The sequence below is a fragment of the Oncorhynchus mykiss genome, chromosome 11, assembly GCF_013265735.2.
Source record: "Oncorhynchus mykiss isolate Arlee chromosome 11, USDA_OmykA_1.1, whole genome shotgun sequence".
Lineage (NCBI taxonomy): Eukaryota > Metazoa > Chordata > Actinopteri > Salmoniformes > Salmonidae > Oncorhynchus > Oncorhynchus mykiss.
In genome coordinates, this window is record NC_048575.1 from 23779954 (window position 1) to 23807617 (window position 27664).

The 27664-nt window shown below is 41.5% G+C and overlaps 1 protein-coding gene across 3 annotated transcripts in view; it reads right to left on the bottom strand.

The window, feature by feature from the left end:
• The window catches only part of LOC110535511 (calcium/calmodulin-dependent 3',5'-cyclic nucleotide phosphodiesterase 1C), a 114557-nt gene that overhangs the window by 13605 nt on the left and 73288 nt on the right, over positions 1-27664 (bottom strand). For 2 of the 3 annotated variants that reach the window (XM_036935214.1, XM_021620554.2), the window contains exons 6-14: positions 25911-26027; positions 25257-25397; positions 14416-14516; positions 13831-13959; positions 11071-11172; positions 8111-8231; positions 6609-6690; positions 6273-6393; positions 2348-2374 (exon numbers count right to left, since the gene is read on the bottom strand). In XM_036935214.1, coding sequence (XP_036791109.1) covers positions 2348-2374; positions 6273-6393; positions 6609-6690; positions 8111-8231; positions 11071-11172; positions 13831-13959; positions 14416-14516; positions 25257-25397; positions 25911-26027 — 941 coding nt within the window. The remainder of the gene's footprint in view (positions 1-2347; positions 2375-6272; positions 6394-6608; positions 6691-8110; positions 8232-11070; positions 11173-13830; positions 13960-14415; positions 14517-25256; positions 25398-25910; positions 26028-27664) is intronic. The other variant, XM_036935215.1, reaches the window with a different exon arrangement.

A 27664-nucleotide genomic window follows, 5' to 3' on the forward strand; every position in this document is an offset into this window, starting at 1 on the left:
GCAGAAGTGTTGTTACCTACACTTACCACCTGGGGGCGGCCCATGCTGAGCTGTAGTCAATGAGGTGCTGTAGGTGTTCCTTTTGTCCAGGTGGGAAGGGGCAGTGTGAATTGGAACAGAGATTGCTTCATCTGTGGATCTGCTGGGGCGGTATGCAAATTGGAGTGGGTCTAGAGGTTCTGGGATAATTGTGTTGAAGTGTTGAGGATGACCAGCCTTTCAAAGCACTTCATGGCTACAGGCGTGAGTGCTATGGGTCGGTAATCATTTAGACATGTTACCTTTGTGTTCTTGGGCACAGGGACTATGGTGGTCTGCTTGAAACATGTTGGTATTACAGACTCGGTCAGGGAGAGGTTGAAAATGTCAGTGTAGACACTTGCAAGTTGATCAGCGCATGCTCTGAGTACATGTCCTGGTAATCTGTCTGGCCCTGCGGCCCTGTGAATGTTGACCTGTTTAAAGGTCTTACTTATATCGGCTACGGAGAGCGTGATCACACAGTCGTCCGGAACAGCTGGTGCTTTCATGCATGCTTCAGTTTTGTTTTCCTCAAAGCGAACATAGAGGTCGTTTAGCTAATCTGGTAGGCTCGTGTCACTGGTTAACTCGCGGCTGTGCTTCCCTTTGTAGCCCGTAATTGTTTCCAAGCCCTGCCATAACCGAAGAGCGTCGGAGCCGGTGTAATAGGATTCAATCTTAGTCCCGTATTGATGCTTTGCCTGTTTGATGGTTCGTTGGAGGGCATAGCGTGAGTTTTTACAAGTGTCTGGGTTAGACTCCGGCTCCTTGAAAGCATCAGCTCTACCCTTCAGCTCAGTGTGGATGTTGCGTCTAATACATGGCTTCTGGTTGGGGTATGTGCGTCACTGTGTCACTGTGGTGATGACGTCATCGATGCACTTATTAATGAAGCCGATGATTGATGTGGTGTACTCCTCAATGCCATCGGAAGAATCCCGGAACACATTCAAGTCTGTGCTAGCAAAACAGTCCTGTAGCTTAGCATCTGAGTCATCTGACCACTTCCATATTAAGTGAATTACTGTTACTTCCTGCTTTAGATTTTGCTTGTAAGCAAGAATCAGGATAATAGAGTTATGGTCAGATTTGCAAATTGGAGGGCGAGGGAGAGCTTTCTACGCATCTCTGTGTGTGGAGTAAAGGTGTGGGGATTTTCCCCTCTGGCTGCACATACAATATGCAGATAGAAATGAGGTAAAACGGATTTAAGTTACCATGCATTAAAGTCCCCGGCCACTAGGAGCGCCGCCTCTGGATGAGCATTTTCTTCTTTGCTTATGTCTTATACAGCTCGTTGAGTGCAGTCTTAGTGCCAGCATCGTTTTGTGGTGGTAAATAGACAGCTATGAAAAATATTAATGAAAAGTCTCTTGGTAAATAGTGTGGTCTACAGCTTATCATGAGATATTTTACCTCAGGCAAGCAAATCCTAGAGACTTCCTTAATATTAGATTTCGTGCACCTGCTGTTATTGACAAATAGACACAGAACTCCACCCCTTGTCTTACCGGAGGCAGCTGTTCTATCTCGCCGATGGACCAAAAACCCAGCCAGCTGTATGTTATCCATGTCGTCGTTCATCCACGACTCGGTGAAACATAAGATATTATAGTTTCTAATGTCTCTTTGTTAGGATAGTCTTGATCAGAGCTCATCCAGTGTTTTATCCAATTATTGTACGTTAGATAATAGTACGGAAGGTAGAGGCGGGTTACACACTCGCCGGCGGATTCTAACATTGCACCGCGACCTATGTCCCCTATATCTCCATTTGTTCTTCATGCGAATGGGATTTGTGCCCTGTCCGGTGTCGGAAGTAAATCCTTCCAGTCCGACTCGTTAACAAAACATCTTCGTCCAGTACGAGGTGAGTCACTGTTCTGATATCCAGAAGCTCTTTTCGGTCATAAGAGACGGTGGCAGAAACATTAAGTTCAAAATAAGTTACAAATAACTTTTAAAAAAACACACACAATAGCACAATTGGTCAGGAGCTTGTAAAATGGCAGCCATTTCCTCCACCGCCAATAGAACATGTTTTTCCTGGTTAGGGTTAAGGTTGGGTCTTCGAGTTAAGGTTAGGGTCAAGGTTAGGGTTAGGGTAAGGATATGGGTTAGGGGTTTGGGAAAATAGGATATTGAATGGGATTGAATTGTGTGTCCCCACAAGGTTAGTTGTACAAGACTGTGTGTGTGTGTGTGTGTGTGTGTGTGTGTGTGTGTGTGTGTGTGTGTGTGTGTGTGTGTGTGTGTGTGTGCAAGCAAGTGTGAAATAACATTTGTGTTATTGTCTTATCAAATCAAAGTACAATGAAATGCTTACTTGCCAGCTCTCCTCTCAGTACAGCAACTAAAAAGAAATATAAACAAATATGAAATAAAAAAACTAGTAAGAAATACACAAGCATCCAGTAAAAAAGAAGAGGCACATAAAGAAATATAAGTCGTTATATGAGTTATTTACACATGGTGGAAGTGGTGTGTGCCTGAACACGCGTGTTAAAACTGATCCTCATGTCTTTAGAGCCTATGGAAATGTTCAGAGCTGACCTGGGCTAAGTATCAGGCCCATTAAAGGACACTGGTGATAATGTTAAAGGTCCAATGCAGCTGTTTTTGTTTTCAATTGAAATGGTCAAAAAAATAAATCGTAAGTAGCTTCTTAGCTAAGAGCAATTTCTCAAGCAAGAATTTTGCTATGACTGTCTGGGAGTTGTCTCAGTGGGGAGGGGAAACCTTCAAACTAGCTTTGGAACTTTCTTTCTTTGGGGCGGCAGGTAGCCTAGTGGTTAACAATGCAGTTAACCCACTCTTCCCCAGTGGACAATCATTGTAAATAAGAATTTGTTCTTAACTGACATGCCTAGTTAAATAAAGGCTAAAATTATTGCTCTATTAACACATTAACAGCCTGGTAATGTAACCAGGTGGGCCATAACTCTATCCCACAAAAACAAAGAGATTTCAGGCTGTTTTTTCAAACAGGTCTTATACTAAAAGAGCATTATATTATATTCACAATTTAACAGTATTATTCCAACCACATAGTGTGGCCAGTTTATTAGGTACACAACACGTTCACGAAAATGGATCGCATCCAGTTACTGTTCGATTGAACATTAGAACGGGCAAACGAGTGACCTAAGCAACTTTGAGCGTGGTAAGATCATCGGCGCCAGGCATTTCAGATAGGTGTACCTATTAAACTGGCCGGTGGTGTCTATAAAACAGAGCCAAATTATGTTTTGGACTGCACTGGGCCTTTAAGAGCTGATCTGGACTCAGTATGAAGCTCATCAGTGTGTGAATAAATGGCACAATGTAGTGTTTGCATGATAAAAACTACAGCAACATGGTCCATAATGGATGACCATTAAAGAGCAGAATAAAGGGAATAAAGAGAATGGAGAGATTACTAAGTGCTACAATCAGCCTGTACCCTTCAACCACCAGACACTGGCTGTCAACTAGTCACCATGGACGTATTATCCCAGACCATTTACTCTATTCTAACTGTCAACGCTGTCTGTGTCTGTTGACTCTTAGTGTGTCTCACTCAGACTGACTAAAACAGAGATGAAAAGGAGTCATTCATTCCAGGAAACTACAGCTGATGTGTACAGCCATAGGACTACTAGTGCATCTTTGCATGACGAGAAGTATTTTCTTTTATTATTTTCAGCCACTTACACACACGCACGTGCACACGCGCACGCACACACACACACACAGCCATACGTGACAGAGACCAGTCAGTGGAGACACAGCCATAGAGCCTCGGGCAGGAAATTAGATTATAATTACTCATACCAGCTGACATGTTGTTCAGCTTCATTTAGTTATCATTAGACAGACGACTGGAGGACCCCCGGCTTGTTATTTTTAGAGCATCACTGCGTCCACATCCCAAATAGCACCTTATTCCCTACATAGTGCACTACTTTTTTTACCAGGGCCCATAGGGCTCAGATCAAAAGTAGTGCACTACACAGTATGTAGGGAATCGAGTGGAATTTGGGATGCAGCCTGTATCTGAAGAACAGCCCAGTCTCTGATGTGTCAATGTATGTTTCTCCATGTTTATTTCATCTCCCTAGGAGTCATATAAAGGATGAGATTTTAAATGATTTTATAGATTCGCCAAGACATTTGATGAGCATGTCATCTTCACATCTGTCTGCTTGGTTGCACTCTAGATAACATCAGTACGATTCACCTGCAGTATATCATCATCACTCACTAGACCAATCAATACACGTGATGCACAGGGTAAATATGAAGGGTTTGATTCCAAAACATATAAAACACCATTTTTTTACGTTTGCAATTTTAAAAAAAAATCTGAAATAAATGTACATGGGTCCCTTTCAGTGTGTATGAGTTATGGCTGTTATCATGCTTTAAAACGTTTACTTTAGATGTGATTTAGAATGTGTTTTTTTTTTTGCAAAACATGATATCCAACACAGTTTCTAACCAAAATGTGCTACATTCAGTACCATCTGTTTAGAGTTTCATGAGAGTTGGGACATTGAGGTTTCTGCATTATTATGCATTTACACGACACTACAACCAAAGATAGAACAATGAGACAGATATTTCACCAGATGTATAAATGTGAAGCATCTGGTTGGTGTTTCTACTCACTTCCACATATGGTGGTGAGAAGAAACCCAGTGGCCGGCAGTGGCTGTGCGAGAAGACGGAGCAAGATGGATTTTGGCCAACATTCTGCTAATTTTCTCATCAATGAAACATTTGATCCCAATACAGTTTTCTGTTTCCAAAACTAAAATCTGCTATGAACAGTAGACTAAGTTTTGTGGACTTTACCCTTCAGCAAAGTTTCTAAAAGTTGCACTGTTCAGAGGGAGTGCAAGGGCGGATTTAGTTATTCCACACGTGCACTTCCCAGAGTAAACATTCCCTAATGGAAATATGCAAATACATGCTAGAACGGCCAATAGGCCCTCGCTAGCTTGTGCTTGGCTCTGCCCACCTCCTTGCTATGCCCACTATGATTAATTTGCTCCCATTGGAAACGACAGGCTGGGGTCTATCTTGGGTTGGTTATGAAAATCTTTGCTACAACATTACAGTATATGGCAGACATGTTAGCTCCCATTAACAGAATGAGCATTATGATGCATTTAGCCTACATGACAGATACAAATTCTAGTTGCTTAAATGTCCAAAAAGAAAACACACATTGTTCACCCTCTGGATACAATATATTGGCTATGTGATAGGCACAATACAGTTGAAACAAATAGATTATTTTTATATTTATTTATTTATGTGATAATTGACCATTTATTACACGTAACTTGTTTAAAACCCAATCTGGATATATTTTCTATTGGAGCTCTGCTGTATCACATTTATTTACCTCTGGATACATAGCGTTTATTTACCTCTGGATACATAGCGTTTATTTACTTCTGGATACATAGCGTTTATTTACCTCTGGATACATAGTATTTATTTACTTCTGGATACATAGCGTTTATTTACCTCTGGATACATAGCGTTTATTTACCTCTGGATACATAGCGTTTATTTACCTCTGGATACATAACGTTTATTTACCTCTGGATACATAGCGTTTATTTACCTCTGGATACATAGCATTTATTTACCTCTGGATACATAGCGTTTATTTACCTCTGGATACATAGTGTTTATTTACCTCTGGATACATAGCGTTTATTTACCTCTGGATACATAGTGTTTATTTACTTCTGGATACATAGCGTTTATTTACCTCTGGATACATAGTGTTTATTTACTTCTGGATACATAGCGTTTATTTACCTCTGGATACATAACGTTTATTTACTTCTGGATACATAGCATTTATTTACCTCTGGATACATAGCATTTATTTACCTCTGGATACATAGCATTTATTTACCTCTGGATACATAGCATTTATTTACCTCTGGATACATAACGTTTTGCCACAAAACATGATTATTTGTCTCTCTAAAATAAAAATACCTTGCAATATCTTTGAAACAAAATCCCCTTTTGTCTTCTCTCTAGCCCATGTCATGGTAAGATGAACAAATAATAGCTCTATCTGTTTCACAAGATGTGTGTTCACGTTAATTTACAAACACTTCAAGAAATTGATATATCACATTTTGGAATGTGTGTGTACAGTATGTGTGAGTGCGCGTGTGTGCATGCATGTGTGTGTGTGTGTGTGTGTGTGTGTAATAAGGTCAGTGTGTTGACAATGTCACCTGGAGCGTCTGAACCCAGCCAGGCCGGAACGAGACGCCTCGTCGATCAGTGGCGTCACAATCTTCTCTGTCATGTCTGAGAGGACTGTGAATGTGGGCTCCACGATGAAATCAATAAATCCTGAGGGAATGAGAGACATATAGAACCACTGAGATCTATCTATCTATCTATCTATCTATCTGTGTGTGTGTGTGTGTGTGTGTGTGTGTGTGTGTGTGTGTGTGTGTGTGTGTGTGTGTGTGTGTGTGTGTGTGTGTGTGTGTGTGTGTATGTATGTATGTATGTATGCATGTATCTATGTATCTATGTATCCATCTATGCACACACTGACTCACCAATTTGAGACTGGGCCACCATGGTTGACTTTCGGTCACACAGAGGAGAGAATGGCAGGCCCAGCTCTGCTTCTTTATCCCCCTGAGAACACAACATGACAACAGTGAACAGAGTCTTTATGTATGGAGGAATGAAGTCCCTCACAGCCTAAGTGTACTTCATACCAAAGAGATTGGGTAGAGGTATGCTTTCCACAATTCCAGTAAGTTTCCCAAAATTACCAGGTTTGCCAAAAATCCCTGTTGGAAGATTTTTGGAGTCAGAAGGGAATAAGCAGTGAATCCGGAATTCTCTTACCATTACTTCTGGCAAACTTGGGGAACTTTGCAACCCTAAGTAGGGGGTATTTATTACTGGCCTCAGCAGAGAAAAAACAACAACAACTTCTATCTCCCAGTACTGTTGTCTTCCCCTAAAAATCAACCTTGTCAGTTGGGCTGAACAGAACAACATCAAAGGAGCCAATTTAAGAAAAGGAAATCTATGTATGGTAAATAAAATATTGGTATGTCCTGGTCATTCATTATACTTGACATTTCTATTAATATGATTAGTGGAGCAGCACCTGGGAATGAACTGATTACATTTCACCATGGCTTCGTTCCAAATAGCACCCTCCTGTTCCCTATGGAGTGCACTACTTTTGATCAGAGGCCTATGGGACGCAGCATTTTTTCAAATTCTAGAAAGAGACCACATTCTACCGGCTAATTTCATTTTCACAGAACAGAGTGTGGTGTTAATTAGCATGTAATGGTAATGGGGAGGATATCCCTACTTTAAAATCACACCTAATAGAAAATTGGGATCGGATTCTCTGTTGGTTGACTCCGGGTAAATTTCTTCATGCCCTTGTTAATATCCAATGCAATTTGATAATGTATTCCATTTTCTTTTTAATATTTAGAATTTTCAAGAACAGCTATATTACTCATTGTCACTTTATATTCATAATGATGACAGATGTAATTTATGCAATTCATAAAGAGTAATATCCTCCTTTTGTTTAAAGAAATTGGATCCTTGTGAAATACCTTGTGAAATGACTGTCCAATATCTCTTATCAATAATGACTCGACAATGTGACATTCAGAAGTGCAGATTTCTCACGTTTCACTATTTGGAGATCTGCTTCTTGTCTTGCGAGAGGAGTGGTAGTCTAGTATCAGATTCATGGGATTAGTGTTGAGCAAGGAAGGAATGAAAACCAGACTGATTAGGATTAAAATACTGTTAACACACTGTTTTATTTGGGAAGGTAGTAGGATTAGGAAGATGCCAGCACTACGTATCGGACTTGGTACACTGGACCTTGTCCCACACCTCTCTGACCAGGGTCCACATTCATGAAGTATCTCAGAGTAGGAGTGCTGATCTTGGATCAGGTACCCCTGATCTATATCAGCATTCTTAATGGTGCCCAAGTGGTGGTTAGGGTGACGTTTTAGGTGTTAAGGGTCAGGGGTTAGAGATCTGGGTTAAGGGGTTAGTATAGACTGACCTGTCTGAAAAACTCTTCCAGGAGTGATGTGGTCCACCTGTGGTGCAGATCCCAGTTCTTGGCCGGGTGGCTGATGTCAGCTGTGTGCAAAATCAGTGATAAGGCCTTGGGCTTGAGAATCCTACAGAGGAAAACAGTGTAGAGCAAATGAAATCAAATCAAACTTTGTCACATGCGCCAAATACAACAGACCTTACCGTGAAATGCTTACTTACAAGCCCTTAACCAACAATGCAGTTCAAGAAAGGGTTTAAGAAAATATTTACCAAATACACAAAGTAAAAAACAATAAAAGTAACACAATAAAATAACAATAACTAGGCCATAGACAGGGGGTACCAGTACCGAGTCAAAGTGCAGGGATACAGGTTAGTCAAGGTAATTTGTACATGAAGGTAGGGGTAAAGTGACTATGCATAGATAATAAACAGCGAGTAGCAGCAGTGTAAAAACAAATGTGGGGGTCAATGTAAATAATCCGGGTGGCCATTTGATTAATTGTTCAGCCGTGTTATGGCTTGGGTGTAGAAGCTGTTAAAGAGCCTTTTGGTCCTAGACTTGGCGCTCCGGTACTGCTTGCCATGCGGTAGCAGAGAGAACAGTCTATGACTTGGGTGACTGGAGTCTTTGACCATTTTTTGGGTGAACAGGGAGTACAGGAAGGGACTAAGCACGCACCCCTGAGGGGCCCCAGTGTTGAGGATCAGCGTGGCAGACCTGTTGTTGCCTACCCTTACCACCTGGGGGCGGCCCATTAAGAAGTCCAGGATCCAGTTGCAGAGGGAGGTGTTTAGTCCCATGGTCTTTAGCTTAGTGATACGCTTTGTGGGCGCTATGGTGTTGAACGCTGAGCTGTAGTCAATGAATAGCATTCTCACATAGGTGTTCCTTTTGTCCAGGTTGGAACGGGCAGTGTGGAGTGCAATTGAGATTACATCATCTGTTGGCACGGTATGCAAATTGGAGTGCATCTAGGGTATTCGGGATGATGCTGTTGATGTGAACCATAACCAGCCTTTCAAAGCGCTTCATGGCTCCCGACGTAAGTGCTAACGGTAATAATTTAGGCAGGTTACCTTTACTTCATTGGGCACAGGGTCTGTGGTGGTCTGCTTGAAACATATAGGTATTACAAACTTCGTCAGGGAGAGGTTGACAATGTCAATGAAGACACTTGCCAGTTGGTCCACGTATGCTTTGAGTACATGTCCTGGTAATACGTCTGGCCCCGCGGCTTTGTGAATGTTGACCTGTTTAAAGGTCTTGCTCACATTGGCTGCCGAGAGCGTTATCACACAGTCGTCCGGAACAGCTGGTGCTCTCATGCATGCTTCAGTGTTGCCTGCCTCAGGGCATTTAGCTTGTCTGGTAGGCTTGCATTACTGGGCAGCTCGCAGCTGGGTTTCCCTCTGTAGTCCGTAATAGTTTTCAAGCCCTGCCACATCTGACGAGCATCAGAGCCGGTGTAGTAGGATTCAATCTTAATCCTGTATTGACGCTTTGCCTGCTTGATGGTTCGCCTGAGGGCGTAGCGCGATTTCTTACAAGCGTCTGGATTAATGTTCCGATAGCTCGATGCGGATGTTGCCTGTAATCCATAGCTTCTGGTTGGGATATGTACGTACGGTCACTGTGGGGACGACGTCATCGATGACTGAGTTAGTATACTCCTCAATGCCATTGGATGAATCCTGGAACATATTCCTGTCTGTGCTAGCAAAACGGTCCTGTAGCATAGCATCCGTGTCATCTGACCACTTTCGTATTGAGCGAGTCACTGGTACTTCCTGCTTTAGTTTTTGCTTGTAAGCAGGAATCAGGAGGATAGAATTATGGTCAGATTTGCCAAATGGAGGGCGAGGGAGAACTTTGTATGTGTCTCTGTGTGTGTAGTAAAGGTGGTCTAGAGGTTTTTTTCCTCTGGTTGCACATGTGACATGCAGGTACAAATGAGGTAAAATGGATTTAAGTTGGCCTGCATTGAAGTCTCCAGCATCGGTTTGTGGTGGAAAGTAGACGGCTACGAATAATATAGATGAGAACTCTCTTGGTAGATAGTGTTGTCTACAGCTTATCATAAGGTACTCTACCTCAGGCTAGCAATACCTTGAGACCTCTTTAATATTAGACATCGCGCACCAGCTGTTATTGACAAATAGACACACACCACCACTCCTCATCTTACCAGACGTAGCTTCTCTGTCCTGCCTATGCATGGAAAATCGTCGTTCAGCCACGACTCGATGAAAGTTTTTATTTTCCTGTTGGTAGGATAGTCTTGATCGTATATCATCCATTTTGTTTTCCAGTGATTGCACATTGGCCAACAGAACGGATGGTAGTGGAGGTTTACTCACTCTTGTATGAATTCTCAGAAGGCAGCCCGACCTCTGCCCACTTTTTCCCCGTCTTTTCTTCACGCAAATGACTGGGATTTGGGCCCGTTCACGTCGGACTTGTTAAAGAAAAGCTCTTCGTCCAGTTCAAGGTGAGTAATCGTTGTTCTGATGTCCAGAAGTTATTTTCGTCATAAGAGATGGTAGCAGGAACATTATGTACAAAATAAATAACAAACAACGCAAAAAACTAACAGAATAGCACAGTTGGTTAGGAGCCCGTAAAATGGCAGCCATCTCCTCCGGCATCATTCTTTTAACCAAGCAGAGAAGCAGAGAAGATTGCAAGGAACAAGTCCAGAGAGACTATAACAGAAGTCAACAGAAAAAACAACAAACATGTCTCAGCAATATTGGTCTTTTGGATATTTGATCAGAGAGACAGCAGCTTGGGGTTATTGTATTTTTGGTATCAATTAGTGCATTTATGGTAGGGCAGGCTATGGTTTAGGACAAATGTGTGGGGAGTAATCTGAACTGGCACTATAGTCTACTATAGTGAACAGGATGCTATTTTAGATATATTGGTCTAGATAATTATAGAGCTAAATAAGAGTCACTCACGCCTCTGGCTGCTGGAGGAAGTTCTTCATGGCCTTGATCTGTTGGAAGTGACAGGACATGTCCGTGGCCAGGACCATTTCTACCACCAGCGCCCGTAGCTCTCTATGAGAGGGGGAGACATACAGACATTTTAGAGAGAGGATCAGACAGACAGACAGATGGACAGACTTGGTAGAGGTAGATAAAAGAGAGGATCAGACAGACAGGTTAGAGAGAGGAGTGGACAGGCAGACAGGTTAGAGGTAGGTTAGAGAGAAGCGCAGACAGACAGGTTAGAGGTAGCTTAGAGAGAGGAGTGGACAGACAGGTTAGAGGTAGGTTAGCGAGTGGAGCAAACAGACAGGTTAGAGGTAGGTTAGAGAGAGGAGTGGACAGACAGGTTAGAGGTAGGTTTGAGAGAGGATCACACAGACAGGTTAGAGGTAGCTTAGAGAGAGGAGCAGACAGACAGGTTAGAGGTAGGTTAGAGAGAGGAGCAGACAGACAGGTTAGAGGTAGGTTAGAGAGAGGAGCAGACAGACAGGTTAGAGGTAGGTTAGAGAGAGGAGTGGACAGACAGGTTAGAGGTAGGTTAGAGAGAGGAGCAGACAGACAGGTTGAAGGTAGGTTCGAGAGAGGAGCAGACAGACAGGTTAGAGGTAGGTTAGAGAGAGGAGTGGACAGACAGGTTAGAGGTAGCTTAGAGAGAGGAGTGGACAGACAGGTTAGAGGTAGGTTAGAGAGAGGAGTGGACAGACAGGTTAGAGGTAGCTTAGAGAGAGGAGTGGACAGACAGGTTAGAGGTAGGTTAGAGAGAGGAGCAGACAGACAGGTTAGAGGTAGCTTAGAGAGAGGAGTGGACAGACAGGTTAGAGAGAGGAGTGGACAGACAGGTTAGAGGTAGGTTAGAGAGAGGAGCAGACAGACAGGTTAGAGGTAAGTTAGAGAGAGAAGCAGGCCGTGTCTGTGGCCAACACCATTTCAACCACCCAGGCACGTACACAGATAATGCTCTACCTGTGCAGAGCACCTGCCCCTTTGCACTTCCAGTCTCCAAAGTGCTCTTTTGTATGTTGGTATAATTTCCCCAAAACAATTTTGTCGTTGTTTTTCTGATCTGAACCCGCTGCCTGCAAGGCGTCATTAAATGATCCCCCTGTGGTCACCGGTCGAGTTCAGTGTATAGCTAGCTACATTCTTAGAACCTAAAATGGTTCTTCAGCTGTCCTCATGGGAGAACCTTTTGAAGAACCCTTTTTGGTTTGAGATAGAATCCTTTTGGTTCCAGGTAGAACCCTTTTGGGTTCCATGTAGAACCCTCTGTGTAAAGGGTTCCACATGGAGCCCAAAAGAGTTCTACCTGCAACCAAAATGGGTTCTCCTATGGGGACAGCCAAAGAACATTTTTGGAACCCTTTTTTCTAAGAGTGTACCTAGCTAGTTTGAATATCAATACCACTGCCACAGCAGCATAATTGAGCAGTTTAACAACGTGAGTGACCTGCTAACATGCTGATTTACATAATCAAATCCAGTCTGGTTGGCTGACGTGCAGCAGAGACACAGAAGGAGAGAAGAGGCTGCATCACCCACCCTCAGACTCAACTCCATCCCTTCAGCCGGGATAGATGTGTCAGGGAGGGGAAGGAGCAACACAGGTCGTCTTTAGCTAGCTAGCCACCATATAATGACAGCGTACTAAAATAACCACACCAAGCCACTTGCCAGTCAGCCATATATCATGAATATGAAATAGTGCATGTTCATCGTCATCATAGTGTTTTATGACAATAAATGATTTGCAAACAAAATACACATTTGAATTATGTTAAGCAAAGCATGTAGCTAATAGATCTGTGTTACATGACTATAGAGTTATTATGAAATATGCAATTACTTTTAAATGACATAATTATGAAATTAAACTATGAAGTTATAAGATGAGGGATATTAGATTGTGAAGTTATTATTTAAGAGCATTGGTGATAAATCACAATCTGTAAAAAAAAAAAAAAAATGTTTTAAAAAGAAGGCTAATCTAGTAATCTAGCTAGCTAGCCATTTTGTTAACTGTAGCATATGGTAGCCTAATTAGTCTGCTTGCTAAGAACATTATCAGCCATCATCAGTGATCACCATGCTCTCTTTACTGGCTTATTTAGAGAATGGTAGGCTATAGTAAAGCAATATAGGTTATAGTAATTGTTGGCTACAGTATTTCTCACAATATTCTATTCATTTGCTCTCATTACTATCCTACTTAGAGATAGTGTAGAGCAGAATATCTATTCCTGAAGTGACCTCCAACCTCCCTGCTCCTCAAAACTTATTCCACTGGATCAAATCTTCAGACAGTATAGGATGTACATGATTGAGGCAACAAATGGTGTTGGGTTGGAAATAGTAATGGTAGGCTACAGTATTTCTTATAATCTTCTATTTTGACTGGAATTCTGTTGGTTATTGTTAATAAGGGCAACCTTCAATGCACTCCAAAATAGTTTAGCAAAATACTTTACTCATCAGATTGTGCTGTTTTACCCTCTTCTCAATGACACACATAAAGCATGTTAACCACATCTTAGCAAATGATACAACAATAACGTCTATTTTGCCAATTGTTTTTATGTGATCAAATAATCAAACAAATAATTTCTCAACAAGTCTCTGACCGCGGTTGTGGGAGTTTTGCCCTTTTTTTTGTTTGAGCACGTGCCACCCAAGAGGTCTGTGCACGGCCTTGCTACCACCAGGGTCCAGAACTCTCTGAGTCTCGCCTACCTCCAGTCGTCTTTGGACAGGTTGAGGAGGATGTTCATCTCGTCATCGTCCTGTAGGAGGCGGTAGGCAGCACTCACATGGTGGTTCTCCAGAACTGCACGGTCATTATACAAGATGGCTGTGCCTGACCTGAGACAACACAGTTAGGAGAGGGTAAACCATAGAAATAGGGAAAGTCCGTTCTAGTAATTATATTTCAATGTGGTAAATATAAAGCTCCTGCTCTAATCCAATACATGGTTTATTATCATCACATTTGAGTTGATCTATATGGTACTTCATGCAGTTTACATACACTGTAGCTTATATTGACCTGTTTTGCAATAAAACTCATATCTAAAGAAATGTCAGAGAGTTTTGCGATTAATTAGAACTTGTTGTGCTTTGAGGATTAGGCTCAACAATGGTCGCCGTCACGAGGCAGAGGAGGAATTAGAATAGAACTGCCATTCACGGTTTTTAATCATCCCCTCTCTAAATGCATAACAATGAGTTCCTATCCCTGTTTTGCTGCCCCAGTCTGTTTTCTCTCCCCTTACTGAGTGCTATTTTTCTGCCTGTGTTACGGCTGTCATAGTATATTACCTGGTCTGGATATGGAAGTTGTTAGTGGTCCCTGTGTGTTCGTAATCATGGACCGCAGCAGCAAAGATCATGGCAAAGATCTCCAGCTCAGTCAGCCAGTTCTAGAGATGAGAGAGAGAAATAGAGAGAAATAGAGAGAGAGAGAGAGAGAGAGAGAGAGAGAGAGAGAGAGAAAGAAAGAGAGAACAATATATATATATATATATATATATATATATATATATATATATATATATATATATAGAGAGAGAGAGAGAGAGAGAGGATACAATTTGTAGAACAAGGAACACAAGAGGTGATAAAGGCAATTTAGAGGAGAACAAACAACTCGGGGAAAAACATTTCAGAAGCTGATGCTGATGCATTGTAACGTTAATCATAAGTGACATGTTCACGTCGCCTGCTTGCCACACACCTTAGAAAAACAAATCTATGTAAGCTTGACAATCTTCCCCCAGTCAATACATAAAACCAGACAAAACAGTTTTTACTCTTCGAAGGGATACTTCAGGATTTTGGCAATTAGCGCAATGACTGGAAGTCTGTGGGTGTTCACTAGCATGCTAGCAGTTACTCATAGACATCTAGTCATTGCGCTAACGTTACTTAGCATTGGCTTGCGAAACTACCTCTAACGTCCTTCAAACTGGACACAGAGGTATAACAATGGTATCCAGTGGTTCATCTGACTCTGGGGAAGTAGATAAAGGGCATCATTGCCAAAATCCCAAAGTATCCCTTTAATTGTATATTGAATATGTTTGCATAGAGAGGCATCAGAGGAGGCTGGTAGAAGGAGCTATAGGAGGACAGGCTCATTGTAATGGCTTGAATGGAATAAATGGAACGGCATCAAACACATCATACATATAGAAACCACGTTTGACTCCGTTCCAATAACTCCATTCCTGCCATTGCAATGAGCCTGTCCTCCTATAGCTCGTCCCACCAGCCTCCTCTGAGAGACATTATTTTATATCTAATGTCGTAAATTAAATTGAGTACTTATTAAAGTTCCCTTCCCACAAAGCAACATTTTCTGCTAGGCTGTCCTGGTTCTGTAATACAAGAAGAATATTAGATTTGTTTCTCTCCCTGACTGTTTCCATTACTCCAAAATGTATGTTGAACAGAAGTAACAGTAGTAGTAATGTTGTTATATTTCTGTGATGAAATATATATATTTTTTAAAGGTTAGGGATGGGCTGGAGAATTGTAGTCACTCTCAGATTCATAAGGAAGATCTCAATTTCAAACTCCTTGCTTCCCCTCTCCTCGTCTCCTTCTCAAAACCCATTAGATGAGAAAGCCAGAGGTCCCTCCCGTTTGACCTTCTCCCCCAATGGGTTTTCAGAAGAAGAGGAGGAGAGAGGATGCAAGGAGTATGTCATTTAGATTTTTCCATAGACAGAGCCATGGATGCAAGGACTGACCATCCAAAATATTCAAATAATAGTTTTAACACTAGAACTGCTAAAGCAGTCATTTTGACAACTCATTAATTCATGTATTTATCAACCCCCATCCATCCTTGACTTCTCCAAAATAAGTCTATATAACACACGGCCCTTATTAGAATCGTAATATTATGAACAGAACAGAACCTCTACAGACAGTAGGGCCTGCTCCGCTCATTCTCCCAAAAGTTGCCAGTTCATAATCACCCTGATAATTGCCTAGAAACTGAACCTAGACGATACCCAAACGAATTTCACACATGAAACGACAGATTAAATAAATGAAGGGGGAGAAAGGGGGGTGAGTTGGGTGAGTTGGGTGAGTTGATGTGCGAGGATAATGGGAGAATCCATAATTATGTAATCACCAATTATGAATGAAGAAAAGGGTGGGCCATTCTATTGTGTTGGTATATTCAAATTATAATCTCAAAATGATATGTACCCTCTATCAGTCCACCAAATCCTTATCAGTCTTATCAGTCTACTTCAACCTACTTGTAGTACACAGTGAGAGCCTGCATCATTTACAATGGTAAGAAGACCAAGATGAATGGATGCACATGCTGCGTTAGCGCTGCTACAATAGCTGAATGAAAACGACTCAGATGGTGGGGAATAAATTCATCATAACATGATGATTATTCGTCTGATTCTGTGCCTCAGCCTAAACCTACACCCCGGAGGCCTAAAAAAAGCCAGAACTGTACGTTGCGCCACCACCACATGAAACAGTGAGACAGGAAGGGAAAGGAAGGGAAGGCACCGTTTGGGGAAAAGATCCAAATCGCACAGCAGGTGAGCGAGTGTTGGAAAATGTGGTGATGAGGCTTGTGGAACCTTACGTTGGCAAGGGGAGAAATGTCACTTTGGACAATTTCTTCACTTCACTGTCATGTAGCAAATAAAAACAAGCCTAGTCGCCACCATGAACAAAGCGAGACGGGAGCTCCCTCTTCAAAACAAGGCACCTGCACAGCCGTTGTACTCCTAAAACGGAGGTGAATGACAAGACAACACTCACACTATACCAATGCAAAGCAAGAAAGAATGTTTCTGTCAGGATCACCATGCATCCGACAATTGCCATCGACAGGGACACAATAAAGAGAAAAACGGATCCTATTTTGCACTACAACCAAAGGTATGGCAATATTACATAATATGCATCGCCTTCAGCCAACATGCTGTAGATAAACTTATGCAATGCATTATGCTCTTCTGTATAAGACATGTTGTTTTCCCTATGGGTAAATAATCCTAATGTTTTCTACTCTATTTTGTTACATAAGTAGGTGGGGATGTTTTGGATCAGATGGCACCCTGGCGTTTTACAACATGCTTGATTTAGCTGTTATCAACACACACTTCAACATGAGTCTTGCATACGGGCTACATGAGAGATATATGAGCGCCAAGGCAGCAACAAAGATTCAAAGATTCCACGAGAGCCTTTGCGTGAGGCAAGATGCAGAAAGAACAGAAACCAAGACACCCGTGTCACCTACAAGTGATGTGTTTGTTTGAAGTGTGTCAAGAAAGTGAAAGTGGCAAAGATTTGTGTTGACTGTTAGGACAAGGGATAACCGCTAAATGTAATCCAACTAATGCCATTGCGTGAAAACACAGACCATTTAAGCACAAGCTGTCATATCGAAACTTATGTTCATTATAATATCATTTGGGGTGATTTGAACTATTTATCAAGCACACTTGACCCTTATGATGATGTTTAGGCTACTGTTTTCATCATTTGACCACGCATTTTGCTGACCTAGCATGGGTCTTTGTGGTTGGGGTATTTTGTAAAAAATAAATACATACAGTATATATAAAAATAAACTGTTACCATGTTCCAACACATATGGTTTCTGTTTCATAGTTCACAAATACTATTTATTGAACAGTTTCATTTGTGTGTTTTTTTAAATTTTACAGTAACATAGACTAATGAAAATGCTATTTTGTTATTTGAATTGGGGGAAAAATGCATTCTAATGTTACCTAACACCTTCATGAACCCAACAAAATTATTATTTGAAGGATAGCATATATGAAATGTATTAATTACACTTAGCAGGGGGGTCCCTCTGAGGCCCAGCGGTTCTAATGTTAACCATGCGTTGAGGCTATATAGTATTTATTTACATTTACTTTGCTAACAAACATTGGAGTAAAACAAACTTCAATTTTGGATTTTGACGGGGTACATTTTTAGGTTATAATCTTCAATAATCAATAAGTATTTATTAAAAGTAAAAAATGATGTAGCAACTGCTGATTGCCCCTTTATCCTTCTTGTAAACTACAATTACTCTTCTCTTTTTACACTGTCCTTCATAGCTTTATTAACTCACACTTGCTTTTACATGATTTCATGCCTTAATATGCAGGCTCTATGCAGTAAAAGTTTATTTTACGGCATTTGTTGGCAATTTGAAATTAGTTTATGACAGAGACAGCGGCTTTATGGTTATTATGAATGTGCTGCATCCACATTTTGATAACAGTGATGATTCCAGCACCTCATAAACCCTGCTGACAGTTTTACAGGCTTTCCTGTGGATTTAAAGGTGTCAGAGAGAGAGCTCCAAAAACCAAGCTGTCATTTCGGGCACCCAGCCAGGCTATGGCTCCTTCCCAAATGACACCCTATTCCCTTTGTAGTGCACTACTTTTTACAAGGGCACATAGGGCTCTGGTTAAAAGTATTGCACTACAGTATGTAAGGAATAGGGCACCATTTGGGACAAAACCTATGCCACCCCTCAGTGGGGATATACTAAAAAACAAATATGCTTTTGCCAGCACATTGATTGGACCAATGAGGATCCAATGGGGCAATGTGTAAGCGGCACATTTGGAATCAAACCAATGGGAATCCAACCGCTGCAAGGGTGACAATGACATCTTTCGTGGATCATAACCCTTGCCCCTCACATCATCATTCATACCTCCACACATCATCAGCCATGAATCATCCGAAAGACCATTAAACAGTTACATATCACTGGGTGGTTAATGACCGGGTAGCAGGGAGGTGACAGAAATGAATACCCAACAGTCAGGAGAGATTAACTCAGGACCAGGATCAATGAAGTCTCAGTGGGGAGCATATCATGAGGTCAGAGAGAGAGCGAGGCGGGGAGAGAGAAAGCAACAACTTCCTGGACAAAACGTTTCACTGTAATAGTAAAGGTGTAAACTTCGCAGTATATTTGCCTCTCAGCTTCCCTATCAAATTTAAAAAGCAGACAACCTAAGAAAATGAACAACAATGACAAACGGTTTGATGAAGAATGCAAAAACCTAAGAAAGAAATCCAACCAAAAACATAGAGACCCAGAAAACCTGAGCCTTCGCCTTCACTATGGTGAATCACAAAAAACAATACAGAAATACACTACAGAAAAATAAGTAACAGCATGCCAGAAATCAGCTCAATGTAATTGAAGAATCCATAGAATGTACCCACTTCTGAGAAATTTGAAACACACTAAACAAACAACAACACAAAGAGTTATTATCCAAAACGGAGATGTATGGATAAACCACTTCTCCAATCCTTTTGGCCCTGTAACAAAGAACAAACAGCAAAAACATATACATGATAAAATACAAATCTTATAATCAACTATTAAAGTCTACCAGATCCCACTGGATTCTACAATTACATTAAATTAACTACAGGACAAAATACAAACCCTACAACCCAAAAAGGCCTGTGGTGTTGATGGTATCCTAAATTAAATGATAAAATATGCAGGCACAAATTCCAATTGGCTATACTTAAACTTTTCAACATCATCCTCAGCTCTGGCATCTTCCCCAATATTTGGAACCAAGGACAGATCACCCCAATCCACAAAAGTGGAGACAAATTTGACCCCAATAACTACCGTGGCATGTGTCAACAGCAAACTTAGTAAAAATCCTCTGCATTACCATTAACAGCAGACTCTTACATTTCCTCAGTGAAAACAATGTACTGAGCAAATGTCAAATTGGATTTTTACCAAATTACCATATGACAGACCACGTTTTCACCCTGCACACCCTAATTAACAAACAAACAAACCAAAACAAAGGCAAAGTCTTCTCATGCTTTGTTGATTTCAAATGTTTTTTTAAACTCAATTTGGCATGAGGTTCTGCTATAAAAATGGATGAAAAGCAGTGTTGGGAAAAAATATATGACGTTATAAAAATACATGTACACAAACAACAAGTGTGCGGTTCAAATTGACAAACAACAAACACATTTCTTTCCACAGGGACATGGGGTGAGACAGGGATGCAGCTTGAGCCTAAACATCAGCGCCACAGGTAACTTCCACAAAGCTGTGAGCAATCTGGGAGACAAGGCAAGAAGGGCCATCAAAAGGAACATACAATTTGACACACCTATTAGGATCTGGCTAAAAATACTTGAATCAGTTATAGAACCAATTGCCCTTTATTGTTGTGAGATCTGGAGTCCGCTCACCAACCAAGAATTCACAAAATAGGACTTACACCAAATTGAGACTGCATGCAGAATTTTGCAAAAATATCCTCAGTGTACTATGTAAAACACAAAATAATGCATGCAGAGCAGAATTTGGCCAGTACCCGCTAATTATAAATCCATAACCTTCCATAACAAAGCCATCACCTACAGAGAAATAAACCTGGAGAAGAGCCCCCAAGCAAGCTGGTCCTGGGGCTCTCTTCACAAACACAAACAGACACCACAGAGCCCCAGGACAGCAACACAATTAGACCCAACCAAATCATGAGAAAATATAATTATTTGACAAATTGGAAATAATTAACAAAACAACCGAGCAAACTAGAATGCTTTTTGGCACTAAACAGAGAGGACACAGTGGCAGAATACCTGACCACTGTGACTGACCCAAAATTAAGGAAAGCTTTGACTATGTACAGATTCAGTAACCATAGCCTTGCTATTGAGAGAAGCCGCCGTAGGCAGACCTGGCTCTCAAGAGAAAACAGGCTATGTGCACACTGCCCACAAATGCAAGGGGAAATTGAGATGCACTTCCTAACCTCTTGGCAAATATATGACCATATTAGAGACACATATTTCCCTCAGATTACACAGTCCCACAAAGAATTCAAAAACAATTCAAATTTTCATATATCTTATATCTATTGGGTGAAATACCACAGTGTGCAATCACAGCAGCAATATTTTTGACTTGTTGCAACAAGAAAAAGGGAAACCAGTGAAGAACATCCACCATTGTAAATACAACTGATATTTATGTTGATTTATTTTCCCTTTTGTACTTGAACTATTTGCATATTATTACAACACTGTATATACAGTGCCTTGCGAAAGTATTCGGCCCCCTTGAACTTTTCGACCTTTTGCCACATTTCAGGCTTCAAACATAAAGATATAAAACTGTATTTTTTTGTGAAGAATCAACAACAAGTGGGACACAATCATGAAGTGGAACGACATTTATTGGATATTTCAAACTTTTTTAACAAATCAAAAACTGAAAAATTGGGCGTGCAAAATTATTCAGCCCCCTTAAGTTAATACTTTGTAGCGCCACCTTTTGCTGCGATTACAGCTGTAAGTCGCTTGGGGTATGTCTCTATCAGTTTTGCACATCGAGAGACTGAAATTTTTTCCCATTCCTCCTTGCAAAACAGCTCGAGCTCAGTGAGGTTGGATGGAGAGCATTTGTGAACAGCAGTTTTCAGTTCTTTCCACAGATTCTCGATTGGATTCAGGTCTGGACTTTGACTTGGCCATTCTAACACCTGGATATGTTTATTTTTGAACCATTCCATTGTAGATTTTGCTTTATGTTTTGGATCATTGTCTTGTTGGAAGACAAATCTTCGTCCCAGTCTCAGGTCTTTTGCAGACTCCATCAGGTTTTCTTCCAGAATGGCTCCATCCATCTTCCCATCAATTTTAACCATCTTCCCTGTCCCTGCTGAAGAAAAGCAGGCCCAAACCATGATGCTGCCACCACCATGTTTGACAGTGGGGACGGTGTGTTCAGCTGTGTTGCTTTTACGCCAAACATAACGTTTTGCATTGTTGCCAAAAAGTTCAATTTTGGTTTCATCTGACCAGAGCACCTTCTTCCACATGTTTGGTGTGTCTCCCAGGTGGCTTGTGGCAAACTTTAAACAACACTTTTTATGGATATCTTTAAGAAATGGCTTTCTTCTTGCCACTCTTCCATAAAGGCCAGATTTGTGCAATATACGACTGATTGTTGTCCTATGGACAGAGTCTCCCACCTCAGCTGTAGATCTCTGCAGTTCATCCAGAGTGATCATGGGCCTCTTGGCTGCATCTCTGATCAGTCTTCTCCTTGTATGAGCTGAAAGTTTAGAGGGACGGCCAGGTCTTGGTAGATTTGCAGTGGTCTGATACTCCTTCCATTTCAATATTATCGCTTGCACAGTGCTCCTTGGGATGTTTAAAGCTTGGGAAATCTTTTTGTATCCAAATCCGGCTTTAAACTTCTTCACAACCGTATCTCGGACCTGCCTGGTGTGTTCCTTGTTCTTCATGATGCTCTCTGCGCTTTTAACGGACCTCTGAGACTATCACAGTGCAGGTGCATTTATATGGAGACTTGATTACACACAGGTGGATTGTATTCATCATCATTAGTCATTTAGGTCAACATTGGATCATTCAGAGATCCTCACTGAACTTCTGGAGAGAGTTTGCTGCACTGAAAGTAAAGGGGCTGAATAATTTTGCACGCCCAATTTTTCAGTTTTTGATTTGTTAAAAAAGTTTGAAATATCCAATAAATGTCGTTCCACTTCATGATTGTGTCCCACTTGTTGTTGATTCTTCACAAAAAAATACAGTTTTATATCTTTATGTTTGAAGCCTGAAATGTGGCAAAAGGTCGCAAAGTTCAAGGGGGCCGAATACTTTCGCAAGGCACTGTAGCCATAATATGACATTTGAAATGTCTCTATTCTTTGGGAACTTTTATGAGTGTAATGTTTACTGTTCATTTTTATAGTTTATTTCACCTTTGTCTATTATCTATTTCACTTGAGAGGGAGAGTAGGTAGAGGGAGAGCATTTAGAGAGAGAGGCGGCAGAGGTGGGGATGAGAGAGAAAAAGAGATAGGCGAGTAAAAGAGAGGAGAGAGAGAGATCAGGATGAGGTCAGAGTGGATGGTGGTAGTGGTGGGGGGTGGGGTCCATGGGGGAGGGGTTTACTTAATTCTCCATACTGGCCAATAATTATAGTGCCAATTCTGATCCAGCCATAAATTCATACATTGTGCCTCTGGCCTGAGAGGATGGAAGTTCAATATTTAGCTAGATGTAGGCTAATAACTAGCTGGCTAATTGTTACCCATGAAAGGAAGCTAGGCTAGTGAGTAAGCATTTTAGCCAATTAGCCAACGATCTGGCCTGAAGGGCCATGTACCCTTATAATCTCCATCCGGAACAGCAGGAGGAGGACTGGCCACCCCTCAGAGCCTGGTTCCTCTCTAGGTTTCTTCCTAGGTTCCTGCCTTTCTAAGGAGTTGTTCCCAGCCACTGTGCTTCTACATCTGCATTGCCTGCTGTTTGGGGTTTTAGGCTGTGTTTCTGTATATGCACTTTGTGACATCTGCTGATGTAAAAATGACCTTATAAATATATCTGATTTGATTGATTCAGGACAACAAAAACTAAAAGTGTGCACTGTATGACAGAGTCATAGACCGTTTCAGCAACATGAAAGAGAGGAGGATGTCATTGGCGCTTCTCTATAAGTAGGGTGAGTCAACATGTTTTTTTCTACTTACACACACACACACACACGCACACACACACACAAACACACACACACACACACACACACACACACACACACACACACACACACACACACACACAGAAATCAGTGCTATGGACAGTCATGATATTTAGATTACGTAGAATTTTGGGGGGGAATCTTTTAGTTGTCACTGTATTAGACTAAACATAGCTTATTAAATTACGTTGAGATGTTGAAGTTGAAATGGTGTTGGAATAGAGGATGCAGCTCCTATTGTCTTTGCGACTTGCAGTGACTCTCCAGTGTTTTTCAAATCAATAGTTGTTTAGTAGTCAAAACATTTTGGAAAGATTAACTTGATTGATCATGCTGTATTAACTTGATTGACCATGCTGTATTAACTTGATTGATCATGCTGTATTAGCTTGATTGATCATGCTGTATTAACTTGATTGAACATGCTGTATTAACTTGATTGATCATGCTGTATTAACTTGATTGATCATTCTGTATTAACTTGATTGACCATGCTATATTAACTTGATTGACCATGCTGTATTAACTTGATTGACCATGCTGTATTAACTTGATTGACCATGCTGTATTAACTTGATTGACCATGCTGTATTAACTTGATTGACCATGCTGTATTAACTTGATTGACCATGCTGTATTAACTTGATTGACCATGCTGTATTAACTTGATTGATCATGCTGTATTAACTTGATTGATCATTCTGTATTAACTTGATTGACCATGCTGTATTAACTTGATTGACCATGCTGTATTAACTTGATTGACCATGCTGTATTAACTTGATTGACCATGCTGTATTAACTTGATTGACCATGCTGTATTAACTTGATTGACCATGCTGTATTAACTTGATTGACCATGCTGTAGGTCATGTAACTGTTAGTCACATGCAATATGCTTTGTGGACTTCACCAGACAGGTTGCTCTCCGGTTTTGTGAAGAAACAAAGGTGTGGTTGAATTTATTGTGTTGTCTTATTGTCTCGGCCTTAGGCCTATATATCACAGTAGCAAGGGGACATGAACTAACAGGTTATAGAGCAAACAATGCAATTATCACAACACATACAGTAGGTTGTAATATGGCTTTTCTTTCCTGGCTTGGCTTCCCCAGTGATTTTACCCACGCACCGCTACTGTCATGGCCTGCAGGCAGGAGGGTGGCTACTGACTGACTGCCTCTACGATATGGCCTGAAGGCAGGAGGGTAGCTGCTGACTGACTGCCTCTACGACATGGCCTGAAGGCAGGAGTAGCTGCTGACTGACTGCCTTTACGATATGGCCTGAAGGCAGGAGGGTAGCTGCTAACTGACTTATGATATGGCCTGCAGGCAGGAGGGTAGCTGCTGACTGACTCTACGACATGGCCTGCAGGCAGGAGGGTGGCTGCTGACTGACTGCCTCCATGGCGTCATAAATACAGCTGATAGAGTGTGGGTCAGACTTAATCAAACAAGAATACTGCAGGTACCCTCCTGTGGACACACACACCTTAGGAGGCACACGCACACACACATGCACGCACACGCATGTAAAGCAAGCAGACACACAAATTAAAATAAAATGTCTCTTACCACCATGCCTGTCTTCAATAATAGATAGTGTACTGTCTGCGTGACGTCTGCAGCATGCATCAAGTTATGGTAGGGATTCTTATGTTTGCTGTAGCCCACCTCCAAGGCTTCCACAAAGGACACCAGGGCAGAGATAGGGATCTGAACAACAAACGAAAACAACAGAGCTCAGCCAGTGACCCGAGGGAAATCTCTCATTCTCGCTCTTACACAGATTGGCTTTTTCTCAGCTAAAAAGTTACTTCCTCTCATCGCCTCCTGTCCTTCATTGTAGCGATCTGAAATAGTTGACCAGCCTAATGATGAGCTTCAACCATAGTGTTTTCACCAAGTATTTTCCAATCAGTCAAGATGAAGAGGAGGAGGAGAGACCATCTTTATTGAAGCAATTGATTCCCTTCTCCCTGAGCCAAAATTGTTAAATGGGTATTTGTTGCTATGCATTTATCACCACAGACTTTGATATCCTTGTGATGCAGGTCCAGATAGTCGTACAACCTCTGAGACCTTCTGATACAATGGAATTAAAATCGACTTAAAAGAACGTCACTCATCAATGCCCACAGGGGGAAGGGGTGGGGTGGGGGGGGGGGGGGGGGGGGTAGATAAGGGAGTGGGAGAGAATGAGATGCAGTCCAGTTCTGATCAGCTTACCTTGAAGCGATTGATGAGGTCATATCTTGTGAGCAGCTCGTAGAATATGAATTTCAACGCGTGGTCCCCACTCGCGTCATTCAGGGCAAACACGTCAAAAGACCACATGTCCACGTGCTGCGAGAGGGAGTCATTGTCAGAACAAGTATTGAAAGACTATATCAGATATGAATGTGTCTGTAAAGCAAATCATTGAGGAGGAGCAGGGAGGGAGTGTCTTATAAAAATGAAAATGTTGTGCATCTCATACATGTTATTTTCCTTTATATTGCTATATTCAAGTGTTATTTCACAATAAATGCACCTTATTGAAAACCTGCATGACTGTTTGAAAAGCATGGAGTCTAAATCAAAATACATTAAGTCTCAGAGGTAAGTAGGCATGTTTTTACATCAGACGTTATTTCTAGTTTGTTTGATGATACAGTATGTTACATGAATTTAAAGCCAGGGGTTGTTAGCAGTCATAACATGAATCTCAGTAATAACGAACAAGAACAGAATCCCCATGTACAGCTAAAGGTGAGTTATTACTACGATTATTCTCTCTCTCTACCTTACTCCCCCTTTCTCTCTCCATCACTTCCCATTCTCTCTCTCGCTCCTTCTATCCCCCATTGCCTCTCACTCCCTCTCTTTCCATCACTCCCCATTCTCTCTCCCTCCCTCACTCCCCCATCTCTCTCTCATTCTCTATACAACTCCCTCCCTCCCTCAATCCCTCCCTCTCTCTCTCTTTCCAACAAAGTTCTGTGGAGTTCTTCTGGCATGTCTGGTACAGGACCATTTGAATTACAACACATTAAAGATTTAAATCTTTAAATTGGAAGTTTTCGCCTGCTCTCCATCTCTGTCTCCCGCCACTGGCTTACACAGCCTGCAGGCATACTGAAAGAGAGAGATGGAGATGGAGAGAGAGAGAGAGATGGTCTGGAGCGAGCGAGAAGGGCAGAGGGAGAAAGAGAGAGAGAGAGAGAGAGAGAGAGAGAGAGAGAGAGAGAGAGAGAGAGAGAGAGAGAGAGAGAGGAAGAAAGTTGGCTCAAAGATGACTAAGCCAAGTTGTCCAGTCTCCGTGTGAATGACAGGTCAGGACAGCAGGCTGAATACAGAAGGAACGGGGGTAAGTAGCCAACAGAGCTTTTCATTTCAACACTGTGTTATTTAGCGGTTTTAGAGTAGAATCAGAAGAAAATAGCTCTGTGAGATAGCTGGAAGAAATCTAATAACAGTCAAGCCAGCCAGTGAAGGATTCATAAGGTGAGGCATGATGATATCACATCATCGTTAAGGATTGTTGCCAGCCGTGGGCGGCCTGGGACAAGAGTTTGGTCCTGGCATTTTATCCACACAAGCCCACATCACTGCACGCGCTTCCAAGTCTGAGTCTATGGGGGCGCTATTTCATTATTGGATTAAAAAACGTGCCCGTTTTAAGCACAATATTTTGTCACAAAAAGATGCTCGACTATGTATATAATTTGGAAAGAAATGTATATAATTTGGAAAGAAAACAGTCTGACGTTTCCAAAACTGCAAAGATATTATCTGTGAGTGCCACAGAACTCATGCTACAGGCGAAACCAAGATGAAACTTCAAACAGGAAATGAGCAGAATTTCTGAAGCTCTGTTTTCCATTGTCTCCTTATATGGCTGTGAATGCACCACGAACGAGCCTGCCCTTTCTGTCGTTTCTTCAAGACGTCTGCAGCATTGTGACGTATTTGTAGGCATATAATTGGAAGATTGGCCATAA